We start from the raw sequence: 15,191 nt of genomic DNA, 5'->3' as shown, positions 1-15,191 counted from the left end.
CCTCTGAGTAAGTAAAAGTTGACTGAATCAAACAGTCAATTATAATTACTGCCCACCTATTGATCAGAGTCCATTTAATTAGGCACTGTTATCCCTCACTCTCCACCATCAATGATATGGGGATTAAGTGCTGAACATGCTTCTGAGTAATCCTAGGAGCCCACGGAGAAACCACTTACACACCACTCAATCAATGAGGCTACGGATTTGTGGTAAAGCCACGGGCGCAGTGTGAATCTGTATTTCCTGAGCAAAGTCCTCGGCCAAGGTCGGGACTGCTCGTTTTTTATTCTGAAAAATGAGCAGTTAAGTGTAGGACAAGTCCACGATGGGGGATGACCGGCGGCCTGAGGCAGCATCCGCGTAACGACCGGGCTCAGCAGAGGGAGAACTGCATCCTCTACAGCAGAGGAACGACTCAGCATTTCAATCCATAGTCACAAAAAAAATACAGCCAAACAACCGGCTGTTTCTGTGGCAACGGCTTGTTGATGCTGCTCTGTTTATGATCCGTCTCCTCCCACCTCTTACCCCCATGCTCCTCCCCCAGTGGATGACAAAAAAATCCCCTTTTTAATCAGCAGTGACAGAGCCTGACCCAGATTGCCTGGAGAGGGCTGCGTGGTGTCGTGGTTTAGGTTTTACTGGAGTCACAGGGTTTCGGGATGGAGAGAAAAACCTGCCACACACATGTTCAGGCCGAAATAAAGGCAAGGTGCTACATAGAGGACTGTTCTGGCCACTGAGTCACATCTCCACCCCTGCAGATGGCGATCTAGGAAAAAACCATAGAAACATGTCTGTGGCCATAGCCAGAAGCTTCAACATACGGCTCTGTGGGATCCGGTGAGACGGCCCCGAGGGTCTCACATCTGATATCCATCGCTGATCCATTTCATACAGAGGTCTGACCCATTTACCGGCTTCCAAACTCACACTTGCTCAGTTCCCTGACGACCCGGCTGAGGGACGAAAGGTTCACCAGGCCAGAGACGATGGCCTCAATCTTGAGTGGGACTGAAAATGATCTTCAAAAGAGCTCGTTCCACAAAAAATTAAGGCCGACTTATTTTAAGCCTAAAAAGTTGACCATCCTGTCCCCAGCTCCTAACTCAGAGATTGGGGCCACTGCTGACCAGTTGCATCAAACAGCAAAAAAAGAGCAGAAAGAGTCTCATAAGTTTATGCAGCTGACATCTAAATGAAATCTGAATATTATTCTGATCTAAAGCACAGTTAAAGTCAATCTTTGATGGCTGACATGAAGCAACTGCTTTTCTGCTTGTGGACAACAGACGGACATGTTTTACTCTGTTAAGTTAACTAGTACACGTCAAGCAGCGCTCGCATTTATGGGGAATGTGCGTCAATAAATACCAACATTTTTACATGGCGCTCTTGTCCACATTGCTTTTTAATTTACCTTTCACTAACACACACACACACACACACACACACACACACACACACACACACACACACACACACACACACACACACACACACACACACACACACACACACACACACACACACACACACACACACACACACACACACAAAGCAGAACAACATATGAATCAGGTTTAATCTCATTCATAAACATATATACATATACATATATATATATATATATCATATATCATATATCATAAACATATATCATATATCATAAACATATATATATATATATCATAAACATATATATATATCATATATATATCATATATCATAAACATATATCATAAACATATATATATATATATATGTTTATGAATGAGATTAAACCTGATTCATATGTTGTTCTGCTTTCGTCTGTGTTGTCAAAAACAAACACAGTGTGGGATTTACCTTTGGATGTTTACACGTGATCTAACCACACCAGAGATTGTGGCAAAACATGCACTGACATAATTATGGAGTCTCAGCCGTATGATTCCACCAAAACACCAGATTGACTGAGGTGACTCACTCCAGTGGCCATATGAGGAGGCTACTACACAACATGATGACACACAGCAGAAAATCTGGGAGTGTAAAAACCAACCGTGTGCGACATTCACACCCATCTGAGGTTCATTTAACATTCTCAGACAGATTTGTGAACGCGCCCCATCTGATTCATATCAGATCCACGTGTAAACAAACAACTCCTCAATCCGCTGGTATCATCTGGGAAAAACAGCAACGGAAATCTAAAACGAACAGTGGACAAATTAGCTTCATGTGTTTTGCCACATCACTGCCCAGGAGTGAGACACGACCACATAAAGCCGCTTTGAATTCGGGATTATGTCCGAGTGGGTCCATGTGAGAACGCAGCAGGATTATGTCTTGGGAATTCACCGCGAGCGAGTGGGCACGATGATGACGTTTCAGGGTGATAAAGATCTTTCTTACACGTAGAGGATGTAGAAGATGCCAACTTGGAAAGACAACAAGATTTGGGTGATAAGAACCGACAGTGGTGTCGATGCTGCGCAGCAGAATTTACACGTCATGTCCTGCCTCACGTATTTGCTCTACTGTGACGCCACCCCTCCCCTGAATGCGTATGGCCCACAGAATCTCCTGTTGCCTTCTTGTGTGAAAGGCAAAATGTGAAAAAGGTCCAGACCCCATTGTCGGCTCATTTTCCGGAGTTCATGACTGAAAACGGCTTTAGATTCAAGTAAAGACGGCAGGCTCAAATTGAATTAATCCCTTGAATTTGATGAAAGGTCCACTAATCAATCACTATGATTTGAAGCAGGAGCGAGTCTGCAGTCACCCTCGGCTCGGCCTTTGTCGGCTCAGCTCCTCTCGGACTTCTTTACACGATGTGATACTCAGGAGTATTTGGGGATAATTAATGATCAGATTTGAGACAGAAGCATCGTGTCGACCTGTTGGAGACAAGATAATCTGATGTTCATTGCCCTGTCTACCCTCGAGGACCAGACGGGGGGTAGAAACAGGGGGGGCTGTGTTCGTCATTCAGCTGGTACAGCACTGAGCCTCCTGTCGCGCACACACACATACACATACACACACACACACACACACACACACACACACACACACACACACACACACACACACAGCAGGAAGAGACACAGTTCATACCGGCGATGCAGAGGAGCAGCGGCGAGCTGATGAGCGTTTTACTGCAACGCCGTTCATCATCTTGAGATAAAACAAACTGGTGTTGCTAGGCAAACTTGGCATGCAGCTTATGGCGGGGTCGGAAAAACCCATTTAGAAAATAATCCTTCAAGATGACATTAACATGCGCTGAGTTTAAGTAGCTTATATAAACGCCCTGTTGCAGCAACTGTTTGGAGTCGCAGCATTTTAGCAGGAATGTTGACAAGTCCCTCGAGGATCTCGCCTTTTGTCTCTTTCCTAACAAACCTGAAGCTAAATTTATCCCCGCAGAGCTGAAGTGAACATAACATGATGAAACGTCTCATTAGAAAACTGCAGAAATATGAAAGTTTGAAGAAACACGCAGGAGCTGTGGTGAAAGACAAGAAAATGAAACTATTTTCTCTATAATTTGTATAACTCTTCAGGAGGAGGAAGTTATTTTATCTCAGGTCACATCGCCAAAAAAGGACTTTGGTGTTTCCCCACTGCTCGTTTGTCATTCCAAGTTTGCTTGTTTGACAAAGAGAGAGAAAGAGAGTATGTCCTCTCTGACAGGTTAGCATTCGCCAATAAAACTTCATGGCTTCTCATGCTCTTGCCTTACAGTTTGTTATCCCTTTCAGTCCCAAATCATAAATGTAGGCAGCAGCGTACTTTGTCCGCGGGTGGATGTTTGTTTGGTGGCTCGTCCAGCGAGACACAGCGAGAACACAAGACGTGTTTTTATTAGTAGAAAACAAGGAGGTCATTAGCTTAAAAGCTGAAGTAGGTTGTTGAAAATAAGTAGCTCTTTTTCTGTTGTGTAAGCGGCTGCTGTCTGGCAAGCAATGATAGAACCCTCAGGTTAGTGTTCATGCAAATACAATTTAAAATCGACTAATTTGACTGACATGCAAATATGTTCTGTGATTAGGCTGCTCTCACGAAACTGATGAATGCGTTTTTTTTATTTTTAAACCTCGTAGTTGCATAGTTCAGGTCACATCAATATTGGAAGGTCAGTCGAACAGATCCAGATTGAAATATGTCAACCTTTATTTCATCCATTACTGAGAGTTTTTGTTTTGATATCGATGATGCTCTCATGAGAAATTCTAATCACTAAAGTACCAACAGCAGCAGGTCAAAGTTCAACAAAACTATTAATTTAAATATTAGTGAGCTAACATGCTAATTTAAAAAAGGAGAACATGGTTAACGTTATACAAGCTAAAGATCACTGTTAACATGTTGCATGTTGATGTTAGCATTTAGCTCAAGGCACTTGCCGCAGCGGTACTATGGTGTAAGTACAAGATATAAAAGTACTACATTCACAATCTTACTTCAGGAGTATTGACAGAAATATGTACTCACATGTATCTTCATATACTTTTTTTGGGTATCATTGATTATTTACTGTTGATGCATTAAAGTATGAGCAGCATTATATATTTGGCATTTTATACAATAGTAATGAATTACAACTTCAATGATCATATATTTTGTATCTAAAATTTATACACACACACGCACGCACTTGTTTTGATTCATGCTGCCCAGTCAGTTCTCTTTCTAGTCTCTGTACAAACTGATCTGCCTGCCCTTTGTTTTGTTATTACCTATTAGGGAGGGGCAAGCTACCCAATTATTTTAGAGTTTCGGGACATAAGATAATATCTCCACCCAACTTAATTCAGACCGTGTGATGATTTTAAACAAATCAAACACAAACCTGGGTGGATGTGTGGAGCCTTAATTTAACCACACCTGTAAAACAAATGTAGTGGAGTCATGAATATTTCCCTCTGAAATGCAGTGAAATAGTAGTAGTATAAGAAGTACTATGTTGCATGAGATTAAACTAAGTACAAACCTAGAAACTGCATTTTAATACTACTACAGTAAATATACTTGATTACTGAGTCATTTGTATGAGTAAAAGAAGCTACTTTAGAAAATTGCACCAGGAGCCTCCTCTCCTCTCTCCTTCAGTACTTTTAAATCTGATCATAAATGTCTTATATTTATTATGCAACAAGCAACGTCCACATGTCCAGCTCTGTGGGATTTCACGTAAAAAGCCATGACATTGATGAATTAATTAATATCATACTTTCAAACTACTCCATACTGTATTTGCGCCGTACTGCAGCCACTGCATAGTGTACATTACGGTTTAATGAAGAAATGCCTGGCTGCTTAAAAGCGTCTGAAACCTGCAGAGGCAGCTGCAGGGAGACGGTGCTGGTCGCCACACAGCGTCAGCTCCGAACTCCTCTCTGTGGGTCCTGTACAGTATATTTATGCAGTCGGGGGGTCCTGTGGGAAGAGCCAGAATTAGCAGTGGATAGTGAAAGGTCATCGAGCAGTGGGAATGGAGATCCTGTTGACGCAATCTGTCCAATCGTATTTGTTTCCTTTGGCCAGAGACGAGTGGGTGCGTCTAGACTCCGGGAACAAACCAAAACAACACAAGGCCATAAAGTACATGTGTTTATGTTTGATAGATTCTTGACTTCGGCGGTGACGGCATCCAAAGTGTTTTCTTGACAACAGAAGTGCTTCCTTTTTAAGAAGAACGTGCATCATTTAGCAGCACAAGCTCCTAAAATATCCTCAGAATGACAGTGAACCGTTCTCGTCTTCACCGGAGAGAGACAGACGAGGACAAAGAGCTCTTTAAAGAGTCGGAGCAGACTTTGCCTCAGCGTGTTTTACAGTTGTTTAAACAGCAGTAGGCTCGGTCTGCTGCTGCACTCCCAGTAACGCCAGGCAGCCAGAGTTGTTATTCACAGGCTTGTGTGGAATGCATGTGCGTCCCGACCCACTCAGACCCACCTCATGGCTGGCTGGTTGGCATTCCTGCCTCACTCTGTAATTATGACTCTTCTCCAGGCCTCTCGACTCTGCTCTCCCTGCTCTGACAGGGCGGGAGCATCCCACCGCCGAGGGCCCACACTTTTTCACCTGGACTATTAGCTCAGACTCTAATTTTAACAATAACGCATCGACGCGCAAGAATGTGCTTTGACATTAGCGGCGCAGGCAACAGCTGCAGCTGCAAAAAAATTAAAAGAAGCTTCGATTACACTACACGTCATGTTTCATAAATCAGGGTTAATCGCGATGTTTTTAACCTCCAGGTGAAATTATGTGATATCAAATCTTTAAAATGAATCAAAGATTTACAGCACAAGTACAATCGGTGCTTTAAGGAGAAGAAGAACACAGCATGTAGATACTTGTAACGTGGTAGTTTGAAAACGAGGGAGCAGAGGAAGCACATCTGTTGGCAGCTGTCAGAGGAGTGAGCGTAAATTTTCTGGTGTCAGATTGGATACAAAATAATAATAATAATAAAATAAAACTACATTCATCCGATAAGATGATTGTGACGTTGACATGCTAATACTATTGGACTAATTCTCTCGGCAAAGGACGTTATGTTTTCATCTGTGTTTGTTACCAGCACTCTGCAAAAACTACTCAATGGTTTTCCATCTAATTTTGTAGAGGGGTGTGGAGCATGACCCAAGGAAGAACTCCTCTGATTTTGATGCAGATTCGGTTCAGGGGGCGGATCAAGGATGTTTTTTTCAGATCTGGCTTTTGTTGATTTCTCAGAAAATAATTCATGCATCTTGATGAAAGTAGAAATACCGCACTGCGGTTGTATGCCTCCACCAACCAGTGCAGTTTCTTTGTACATATTTCGACATACTTATTTTCATATAAAAAGGTCACTGTAAACTTTACCTTTGACAAGTGAAATACAGTAACATGAGGACCATGACCTTTGACCCTTCAGGCACCAAAATCTAATCAATTCATCTTTTGAGTTCAAGTTTGCACCAAATTTGAAGACATTCTTAAGATATCATGTTCAAGAAAAACCTAAACATGACCTTGGTCTACGAAGATGAAATTCAATTTCAAGTGAATGTTTGTGTCAAATGTGAAAGAATTCCCTCAAGTCGTAACAGAGATATTGCATTCACAAGGCAAAATGTGTGCTTTGTGAGGTCACAGTGACCTTGACCTTTGACCACCAAAATCATATCAGTTCATCCATCAGTACAAGTGAATATTTGTACCAAATTCTAAGAAAATTCCCTCAAGGAATTCTCGAGACATCACGTTCACGGGAATGGGACGGAAAACATGAAAACATTATGCCTCCAGCCACTGGCTGTCGCCGGCGCAGAGGCATAAAAAAACAGACATCTTTAAGGGACTGATATTTATGAACGTGTGCACTTTGGTGCAGATCCAAACACAATCTAGTGGATTTAAAAGTGGTTTCATAAGGAGACTGTTGGGTCTTGGTGGAGGTATACACGCTCCTGAGTGTACTTCAAGTTCACATATAGGTTTACAGAGAACTAAACATGAAACACAAGACTGATCCCACAGAACTTCTAGGTGTAAAGTGTAGACTTTTCAAAAAATGTAGTTAATGTTGCAGCTTCAACAATGTGAATGTCTTGACGTAAACTGGCGAATAATCCAAATATATCAACAGTATGTGAAAGGAAATCTCACAGAGTTTCAGACAATCTACTCCATTCATGCAGCTGCAGGCACATGACACGCCTGCAGCAGGAGGATTAGGACGATCAGCTGAGCGCGACTCAATACCACATTGTTCCTCGCTGCTCACCGCTTGCTTTTCCTCCAGCTCTTGTCGCAGCTTATCAGAGGAGGACAGAACCAAATCTCTCCTCCTCCTTGCACCAGCCCAACTTCAAATCACTTCCCACCGTCAACTGCGAACAAGCCCAACGACGGTGGTGCCAAAATGTGGGAAGCCCTTTTCACGCTCTTTATGTTTCAAACAAAGCTCTAGGTGCTGCTCATGTTCAGGACAAATAAATACAGCGGATGGCAATTAAGAAAATCAGCTTTGGGCTCGAGATTACAGGCCTGCAGACTGATGCCTTTGTTTGCAGGTCACATCTGTATTTGAGTGGCAAAGGCCACCCATATGCTGCTGCAGCTGCTGTGTAAAGGGTGTGTACAAGTGAACACACCCTCCATCCAGGCTGTTATTGTCTCTGCCCCAGACTGATAACAAAACACACACTAAGCAAACACATCTCATCTTCTCCATCGACGGATGACGTTTTAAACTGGACGACAAATTAAAGGCAGGTCACAGTCAACACAAAGAAGCAGATGCTACTATTGTAGTGGAAACTGTGAAAGTAAGAAGTTTGATATGCAGGTTAAAAGGTCACGATTTTTTAAACTTCCAACAAGACTTTTTGCACGTTAATATGTTGTCACAATAATCTGAAAAATTTGTTCCCGACTGAAAAAATTCACATGAACTCCGTTTTAAGTTGAAACAATAACTCAGATCACATTTAAAGAATTAACTCAAGTTTACAATCAGCTCTAAATAAGAGATTCTAATATGAACATGTCACAGGTTGCACTTTCGTCACTTGCAAACCCTCACAAGCACTTAACAGCAGACTTTGTATCCAATACAGACAATTTTATGATAAACTCACACATGATCCTTTTTCTTTGCTCTTCATTATTGCGCAAACATAGCAAAGAGGTGTCACGGTGTTGTAAAAAGTTGTAAACACATAAAAAGGACACATGTTGTTTACAGCGTCCTTTTTTTCTCTCACATTCTGACTTCAAAGCACTTGAACACACCAAAGGCGGAACAACGAGTTCCCAACTCTGAAAGTGGGACCTTCCGAGGTGCACATGAATGCACCATCATGTCTGTGTGGTAAACATGCAGCTGGAGCTAGCAGCCGCTTAGCTTAGCTTAGCATAAAGACTGCTCCATGCAGGCAAAACAGTATGTTGTTTTTACACTGTGATTTTTACAAATTAAGATAAAAGTGCTAGTTGGTGCATTTTATCTTCTGATAGATCCACACTACCTGTTTGCATGTGTTTGTGCTATGCTAAGCTAAGACACGCTAAATGAAAAAAAAAAAAATCATACATTTCAATCCTTTTGGAATGTTTTATTTTACTTTTTCTCATCAATAACATTTGTATTCTTTCTAATCTAATGTTGTGAACTGTTTTAAATTTTTGCCTTCAATTTCTTTTCTTGTAAAGCACTTTGTAACCATGTTTTGAAAGGTGCAACATAAATGAAGTTAATTATTATTACTATCATTATTATTATTATTATTATTATCATTATCTGTTGGTCTTCAGTTGAAACTTAAATATGCAGAATATTAGTTTATAAGCACTTTAAAATATCTGATATGGATTTACAGAAAATGCTACAGAAGTGAAAACTCTTCACGGCTTAATGACAAACGTATTAAGCTGCCTCCTGTATACCAAATGCTAAATATACATATCACAGCAAATACATATCCCCGAGCAGCCATTGTGAAGTCAGAGTTGTGCACAGGAAGCACTTTGAATGCACCTTAAAACCTGGAAGAGCCACATCAGCAGCATCTCGCCTTTGAGAAAAAGACTGTGCGAAGCAGAGATATTTAACCTGTTTCTGGCCTCTTCGCCTCTGAAACCTGTGTAATGGAGATTAAATTGCTCTGAGATGTGCTCACCTGGCACTCACGTGAACAGGCCTGTGCTTGAACACAGGGAGATGGTGCGCAGCAGAAGAACACAAATACAGTACATGTACACGCTGTGTTGACTCTGAGCAAACATTGCACCTGATGGCGACGAACAACACATTTATGGCCAATTTTCCACGGTACCGATCAGAAGCCTTGGGAAATCACTGTACTGCAGACAAAATACATTTTTGCTTTCCAGCGTGATAATCATCTGGGTTATTTTCGAGCACTGCTCATCTTTACCAGGAAATTCATTCAGCCTGTGGTTCTCTAACTGTCCTTGATCGCGGCCATCTTTCATTATTGTCTTTTTCCCCAGCAGATTATGAGAAATCTGGATTGTGGACATCTTATAGAGTGTTATGATTATGACTCACCTATATAGAGTGAGGAGTCTTTCTTCTTCACATGATCATCAATGTAGGACACTCCTAGAGGCTGCACCGGTGTGGCTCCGATCCCCAGCAGCACTTGGGCTCCGATCAGCAGCAGGTACATCATGTTGGTGTTGGTCTTGTTGTTACACACATCGTCCTCTGCCAATTGAGCATCCCTGCTGCTGGTGTTGGAGCAAGCATCCCGACCCACGTCAGTCCTCCACTTATCCCCTATCTCGTACTGATTTGTTAGAAATTCCGGGAGAGCTGAGAGAAGTGCGCCAAGCGCCATGACAATGCCCCCACAGCCTATCAGACGGGGGCGATGTGCTTTGGCCCCAAAGTAACTGACAAACAGGATCAATGCCAGGTTGCCGATCTCGAAGCTGCTGGCGATCACCCCCACGTCAGCGCTTTGCAGGTTGAACCGCCGCTCCAGGGTGGTCAGCACGCTCACCTGAAAACAACAACAGAGCAGTACATTAAACCACAGCCATGGGAGTGAAGCTGCATGTAGCAAAAGAAAGAATGGCAAAAAAAGGGTGTGGGAATTTCATGTCACTGTTGGAAAGAGAAATTCATCATATGATTTGTCAGGATACTAGACATAAGCATTTCAATGCTAATATTCCAATTTACACATTGTGTAATTGTGTGACCTGTTAAAGCAGGGGAGTATGCACACAGCGTCACCATTTCATACTTAACACATCCCTAGAGATAGCAGTGTTCAAAAACTTCTCAAACCAAATAGAACTTAAATATTAAGATGTGATCACCTTACCAGATACTACAAGAACCAGATATCAACATCCAGATAACATATTCAGATACAGATCAAACACTAGGAGTACACGGGGCCTTTATTTGATTCTGTTGGACAAGCTCTTGGAGAAATCATGAGTCATGCAGCTTAAACAGCTCCTTTCCATTGGAATATCCTGAATGACAGACTGTTCAGATGTTCCACACTGTGTCTCCTCCCTGCCAACAGGCCTCTGTTTCCAATTAACTGCGCACAGCAACGTTTACTTCCACGGTCGGAACGGCTCATCACGAGCTTCTCTCTCTTTCGCCAGCTGTCGTCCACACAGCCTCGACGACTCTCAGCTGAAGCAAACACAGCAGAGCGGTTGTTTGCGACAGTTTGTCAGATATGATTCAGGAGTCGCTGATTAAATACTGTTAGGTGGCAAAGCCTTTATCAAATGAAGCACAATCAAGCAGAGAGGACGACTGTGTGTTTGCTTGTGATGTGTGGGAACCGTCTCTCTGTGTCCATGTGAACCACAGTGACTCATTTAAACAGTTATCAAGCTATTTTCAGATCTGTCCCAAACTGTCCCTGAAATGGCATCACAATTTTCCATCTCCCTGCTGCTGGCGCCATTAAAGAGTTTGGACTGAGCTCTACAGAAAAAGGGAGAGAGAGAGAGAGAGAGAGAGAGAGAGAGAGAGAGAGAGAGAGAGAGAGAGAGAGAGAGAGAGAGAGAGAGAGAGAGAGAGAGAGAGAGAGAGAGAGAGAGAGAGAACATCCTGCCAACACAAACACTCCACTCTGAAGAGAGTGACTTCACTGCAAGATGAATCAACTTGTGGTTTTGTTGTTGGAACATTTTTCCATCAAATGCTGAGTTTGGCCAGATTAATGTCCCCAGTGGATTTGAATTGGAGCAGAACTAGCTCCAACTATCTGACGTTAATAAATGAAATGACGTTTGGTTTGACGTAAAATGACGTTTAAGGCTCAAGAAGGCTGCTTCAGGGCCAAATGTGGAAGTGATTGATCAAAATCATCTTTTTCCTTTTATGCAACTACACTAAAGTTCTTTATTTAACTTCACTACATATAAAATATCATATACTCTGTTACTAGGGTTTCTGTCTGGTAAAGACTTTACACTTTGTCCTTTAAAAGTATGTAAAATATCACTATGTATTCAACACAAACCATTCCACTTTCCCTCTGTGACAGTTTACAGATGTGCCTGGCATCCACAGACATTTTTAGTAATTGCTACTGGCCCAGTTTTGGTTTTAAAACTCTGATGCTTTGTTTTAGTTTGGTCGGGAAGAAATGAAGAAGTTCGGAAACAATGACGTAGACACTCCCAACCGCTCACTGATTGGGTCTTTTCGGGCACGACGTAGCCTTCGCAGATTCGTCAGGCTCCTATCAGATGAACCCGACCAGAAGAAAACAACCCCCATCAGACTCAGCTACCAGTCAATTACAAGTGTTGCTGACCATGTTGTTTTTGCTAACAGCTGTTGTGCAGTTAAGTTCTGCATTTTACATTGATACAGCTGTTTATATGCGTAGGAGACCAGCTATACTTCGAGGAGTCTGTTCACACCTGCATGCAAATGCCCAGAGTGCGCGAGTGGCCACATGAAGTGCATTTTTGTTCATGTCAGTATAGATGGGGATTAAAACTCATACAGAGCCAAAAAAAGAGAAAGTTTTAGTTTGAAAATGCTGTTTTTAAATTAAAACGTATTTGTATGCATGTAGACTCTGTGTCCACTTTGGTTTCCCAGTACGTCTCTAAAACAGCCATCTACATCACAATCTAAACTCCAGATGTGGTGCCTAATTGGAAATGAACAGGACAGTTAAGTTTTAGCAATATTTTCAAAGTTGAATTTGTTCTATGATACTACAATCTGTCCTGAAGCAGAAACTGTACCATACAGCCGGGACAGACCCCGGGTATTAAACTACGACCTGTTTCTAAAAATGCCCGTCCCGTTCAAAGCTAGATTTAATGCACCGCGGGTGAGTGGACGAGGAGATGTCACTGTCAACAGAGACAAACACTGTACAGCCTGTTTTGTCATTGTAGCACTTCAAAAAATGTCCTCTGTGACTTTTTAAGAAGCAAAAGTGACAGCAGGTCGTTCTTGCAGCTGCTCTGAACACGACCGCAGTCATTCCGTCACTGCACATCAAGGCACGGCGAGGATGATTGTTGGGAGCGGTTCGTGCCAGTGTCCTCCAGTGATGTTGAGTGGATGGAAAACTTCAGAAAAGAGTCATGACATTTCCACCCTTTGGGGCAGCTCTTTCGCACCGGACGGGGCTGCGTTTACGCCTGGCTGGCTCGCCCCGGCTGCGATCTGGTCACAGCGTTACCTCATCTTGTTCTTAGAAGCGATGCCAAGCCCAAACAACCCGTCAACATTGTATCTTTAGTTCTACGCAAACGCCAACCCGGCAATAAAGCATCGCAAAAGGAGTGAGGCCATTATCTAATCAGATACCATCCCGTCACGGGAGGCCTGAGCAAGAGTGTGTATGACGGACAGCTTGTGCAGTGGAAACACTCTGGATGAGTTAAGCTCTCGTCGCCAGGTTCAACATGTTTGTGCACTTCCACTGTGACTTTAACAGGCAGCCTTCCAGCAGGATTACAACCAGGATAAATTACACAGGAAAAACCCGGTGAATTGCAGACAGCTCAGCGGTCATATTTGTCCGGATAACATCTCGCACTGTGGAAATGTTTTAATCGGCTGCATGGCAACAAAACAAACTTCAACACACTGCAGCATGACGTCCCATCACATCACCAGATGACAGATGAGCGAGTGTTTGTCTGAGCACACAGAGTCCGCCAACTTCCACCCAGTGGTTTCAGGATGTTGTTATGTATTATGAGCAGGTAGAGAATGATGCTGGATGCTGACGTTCCTGTGAGCAGGTTAAGGTTTAACGTGGTGACGTTTGTCGAGGCACAAAGGCTGTTTATAAGTGAAGCCTGAGCTATTTAGAATCACATCCACTGTGTTTTATGAGGTGTGACTTACTGAAGATTGACTCAAGGTTAGTTTAACGTACTTCAACTGCTCTGAATGAGCCATTTTTAAGATCTGCTTATTTATGTTGAAAAAAAAACTACATCTGTAGTATCAGCTGTGGGCATATGGCATAGTTCTACTTTTTACAACATCAAAATACTACCGGAGTAAAATAGAACAGCACGTCATTCTGGATTTTTAAATGTTAACCACTTTTCTCAACAGAACATGACGTCTGGTGCTCGGTTAATGGCTACACCTATGTAATGTTTAATGAAAAAGGCCCAGGGCTGACACCTACGATGAATTACCTTGGAGATTATGTCTGTATATTAACCTGAAATGTCATCATGTAACATTGATGTTAATTTAATTGGGGGATTATTGAAAAATGTAAATGTTATTTGAGTACTGTTAAAGTAGCATTACCTAGAAAAATACCCGTCCTTCATTGGACCGTATCTATCAGACCCAATGTTTATTCTGCTTTTAAAGAGACAATTATGTTCCGGTTGAACAGTTTGGGCTTCTCCCTCCCACACTCAGCTGATTCAGTGCTACCGCAAGTTTGACAGGTTTGCTCAGCTGAGACCAACACAGTTCAGGCTCAGGTGTTAGTCTCACTTTGCAGCTCGAGCCCTGAAGTGTCAGATTTGGTTCTTATCAGGGAAGAGTTACTATAACCAACAGAGCTTAGATCCTCAGGTGCTGCATGCACAGAAGTCACAGATAGAGGTTCCCAAGACGTGTGTATCATATTAACTCCGGCAATTAAAATAATCTAAAATTAGCTGAAACATGTGTGAAAGTGTGTTTGAATGTGCAGCCTCTTCTGGTTCGAACTGATTCTTCAGAATGAGAATCAGCTAAAAACCGACAGATATTGAGTTTTACAACATATGACATCAAACAGCATCCAGACCTGTTATTTTGAAGGTGGAACAGTGTCATGTTTGACCTTTTGGCTTGAAATTATCGATTATGTCAGTCATTTATGAGGCAAAACTTGATAATAATAGTCGATATATGCTACAATTTCTCAGATCTCCAATTTAAGAATTTGATCCTCCTCTCTACATTTAACAGATGATATTTTTTGAAGGAAATTACACGAGATAGTTACTTCTATCTATCAAAAGCAGTGGAGGTATCAAAGGGAATTTCTCTGAAGTCAGAAAAAGCCACATGAATCATGGAACAAGGACGACGTCACAGATCTGTCAGGTCTGTACTCTTGTGGTATTAGCCTGCACAGGGTGACAGGTTGCCAACAGGCTGCTAAATCAGGGCACGCAGCATGTTGCTAAGTGTCTTGTACTGTAAGCTGCTC

At 42.3% G+C, this 15,191-nt stretch overlaps 1 protein-coding gene across 1 annotated transcript in view; it reads right to left on the bottom strand.

Annotated features, from left to right (window-relative positions):
• Positions 1–15,191, bottom strand: part of slco3a1a (solute carrier organic anion transporter family member 3A1a) — a 36,376-nt gene that overhangs the window by 19,215 nt on the left and 1,970 nt on the right. Inside the window, exon 2 of the mRNA XM_035156919.2 lies at positions 10,061–10,517. Within this exon, the coding sequence (XP_035012810.1) occupies positions 10,061–10,517 (457 nt within the window). The remainder of the gene's footprint in view (positions 1–10,060; positions 10,518–15,191) is intronic.

Source organism: Hippoglossus stenolepis, chromosome 5, assembly GCF_022539355.2.
Source record: "Hippoglossus stenolepis isolate QCI-W04-F060 chromosome 5, HSTE1.2, whole genome shotgun sequence".
NCBI lineage: Eukaryota > Metazoa > Chordata > Actinopteri > Pleuronectiformes > Pleuronectidae > Hippoglossus > Hippoglossus stenolepis.
Note: the sequence above shows the minus strand (reverse complement) of the source record. Positions and strands in the feature narration are given on the sequence as shown.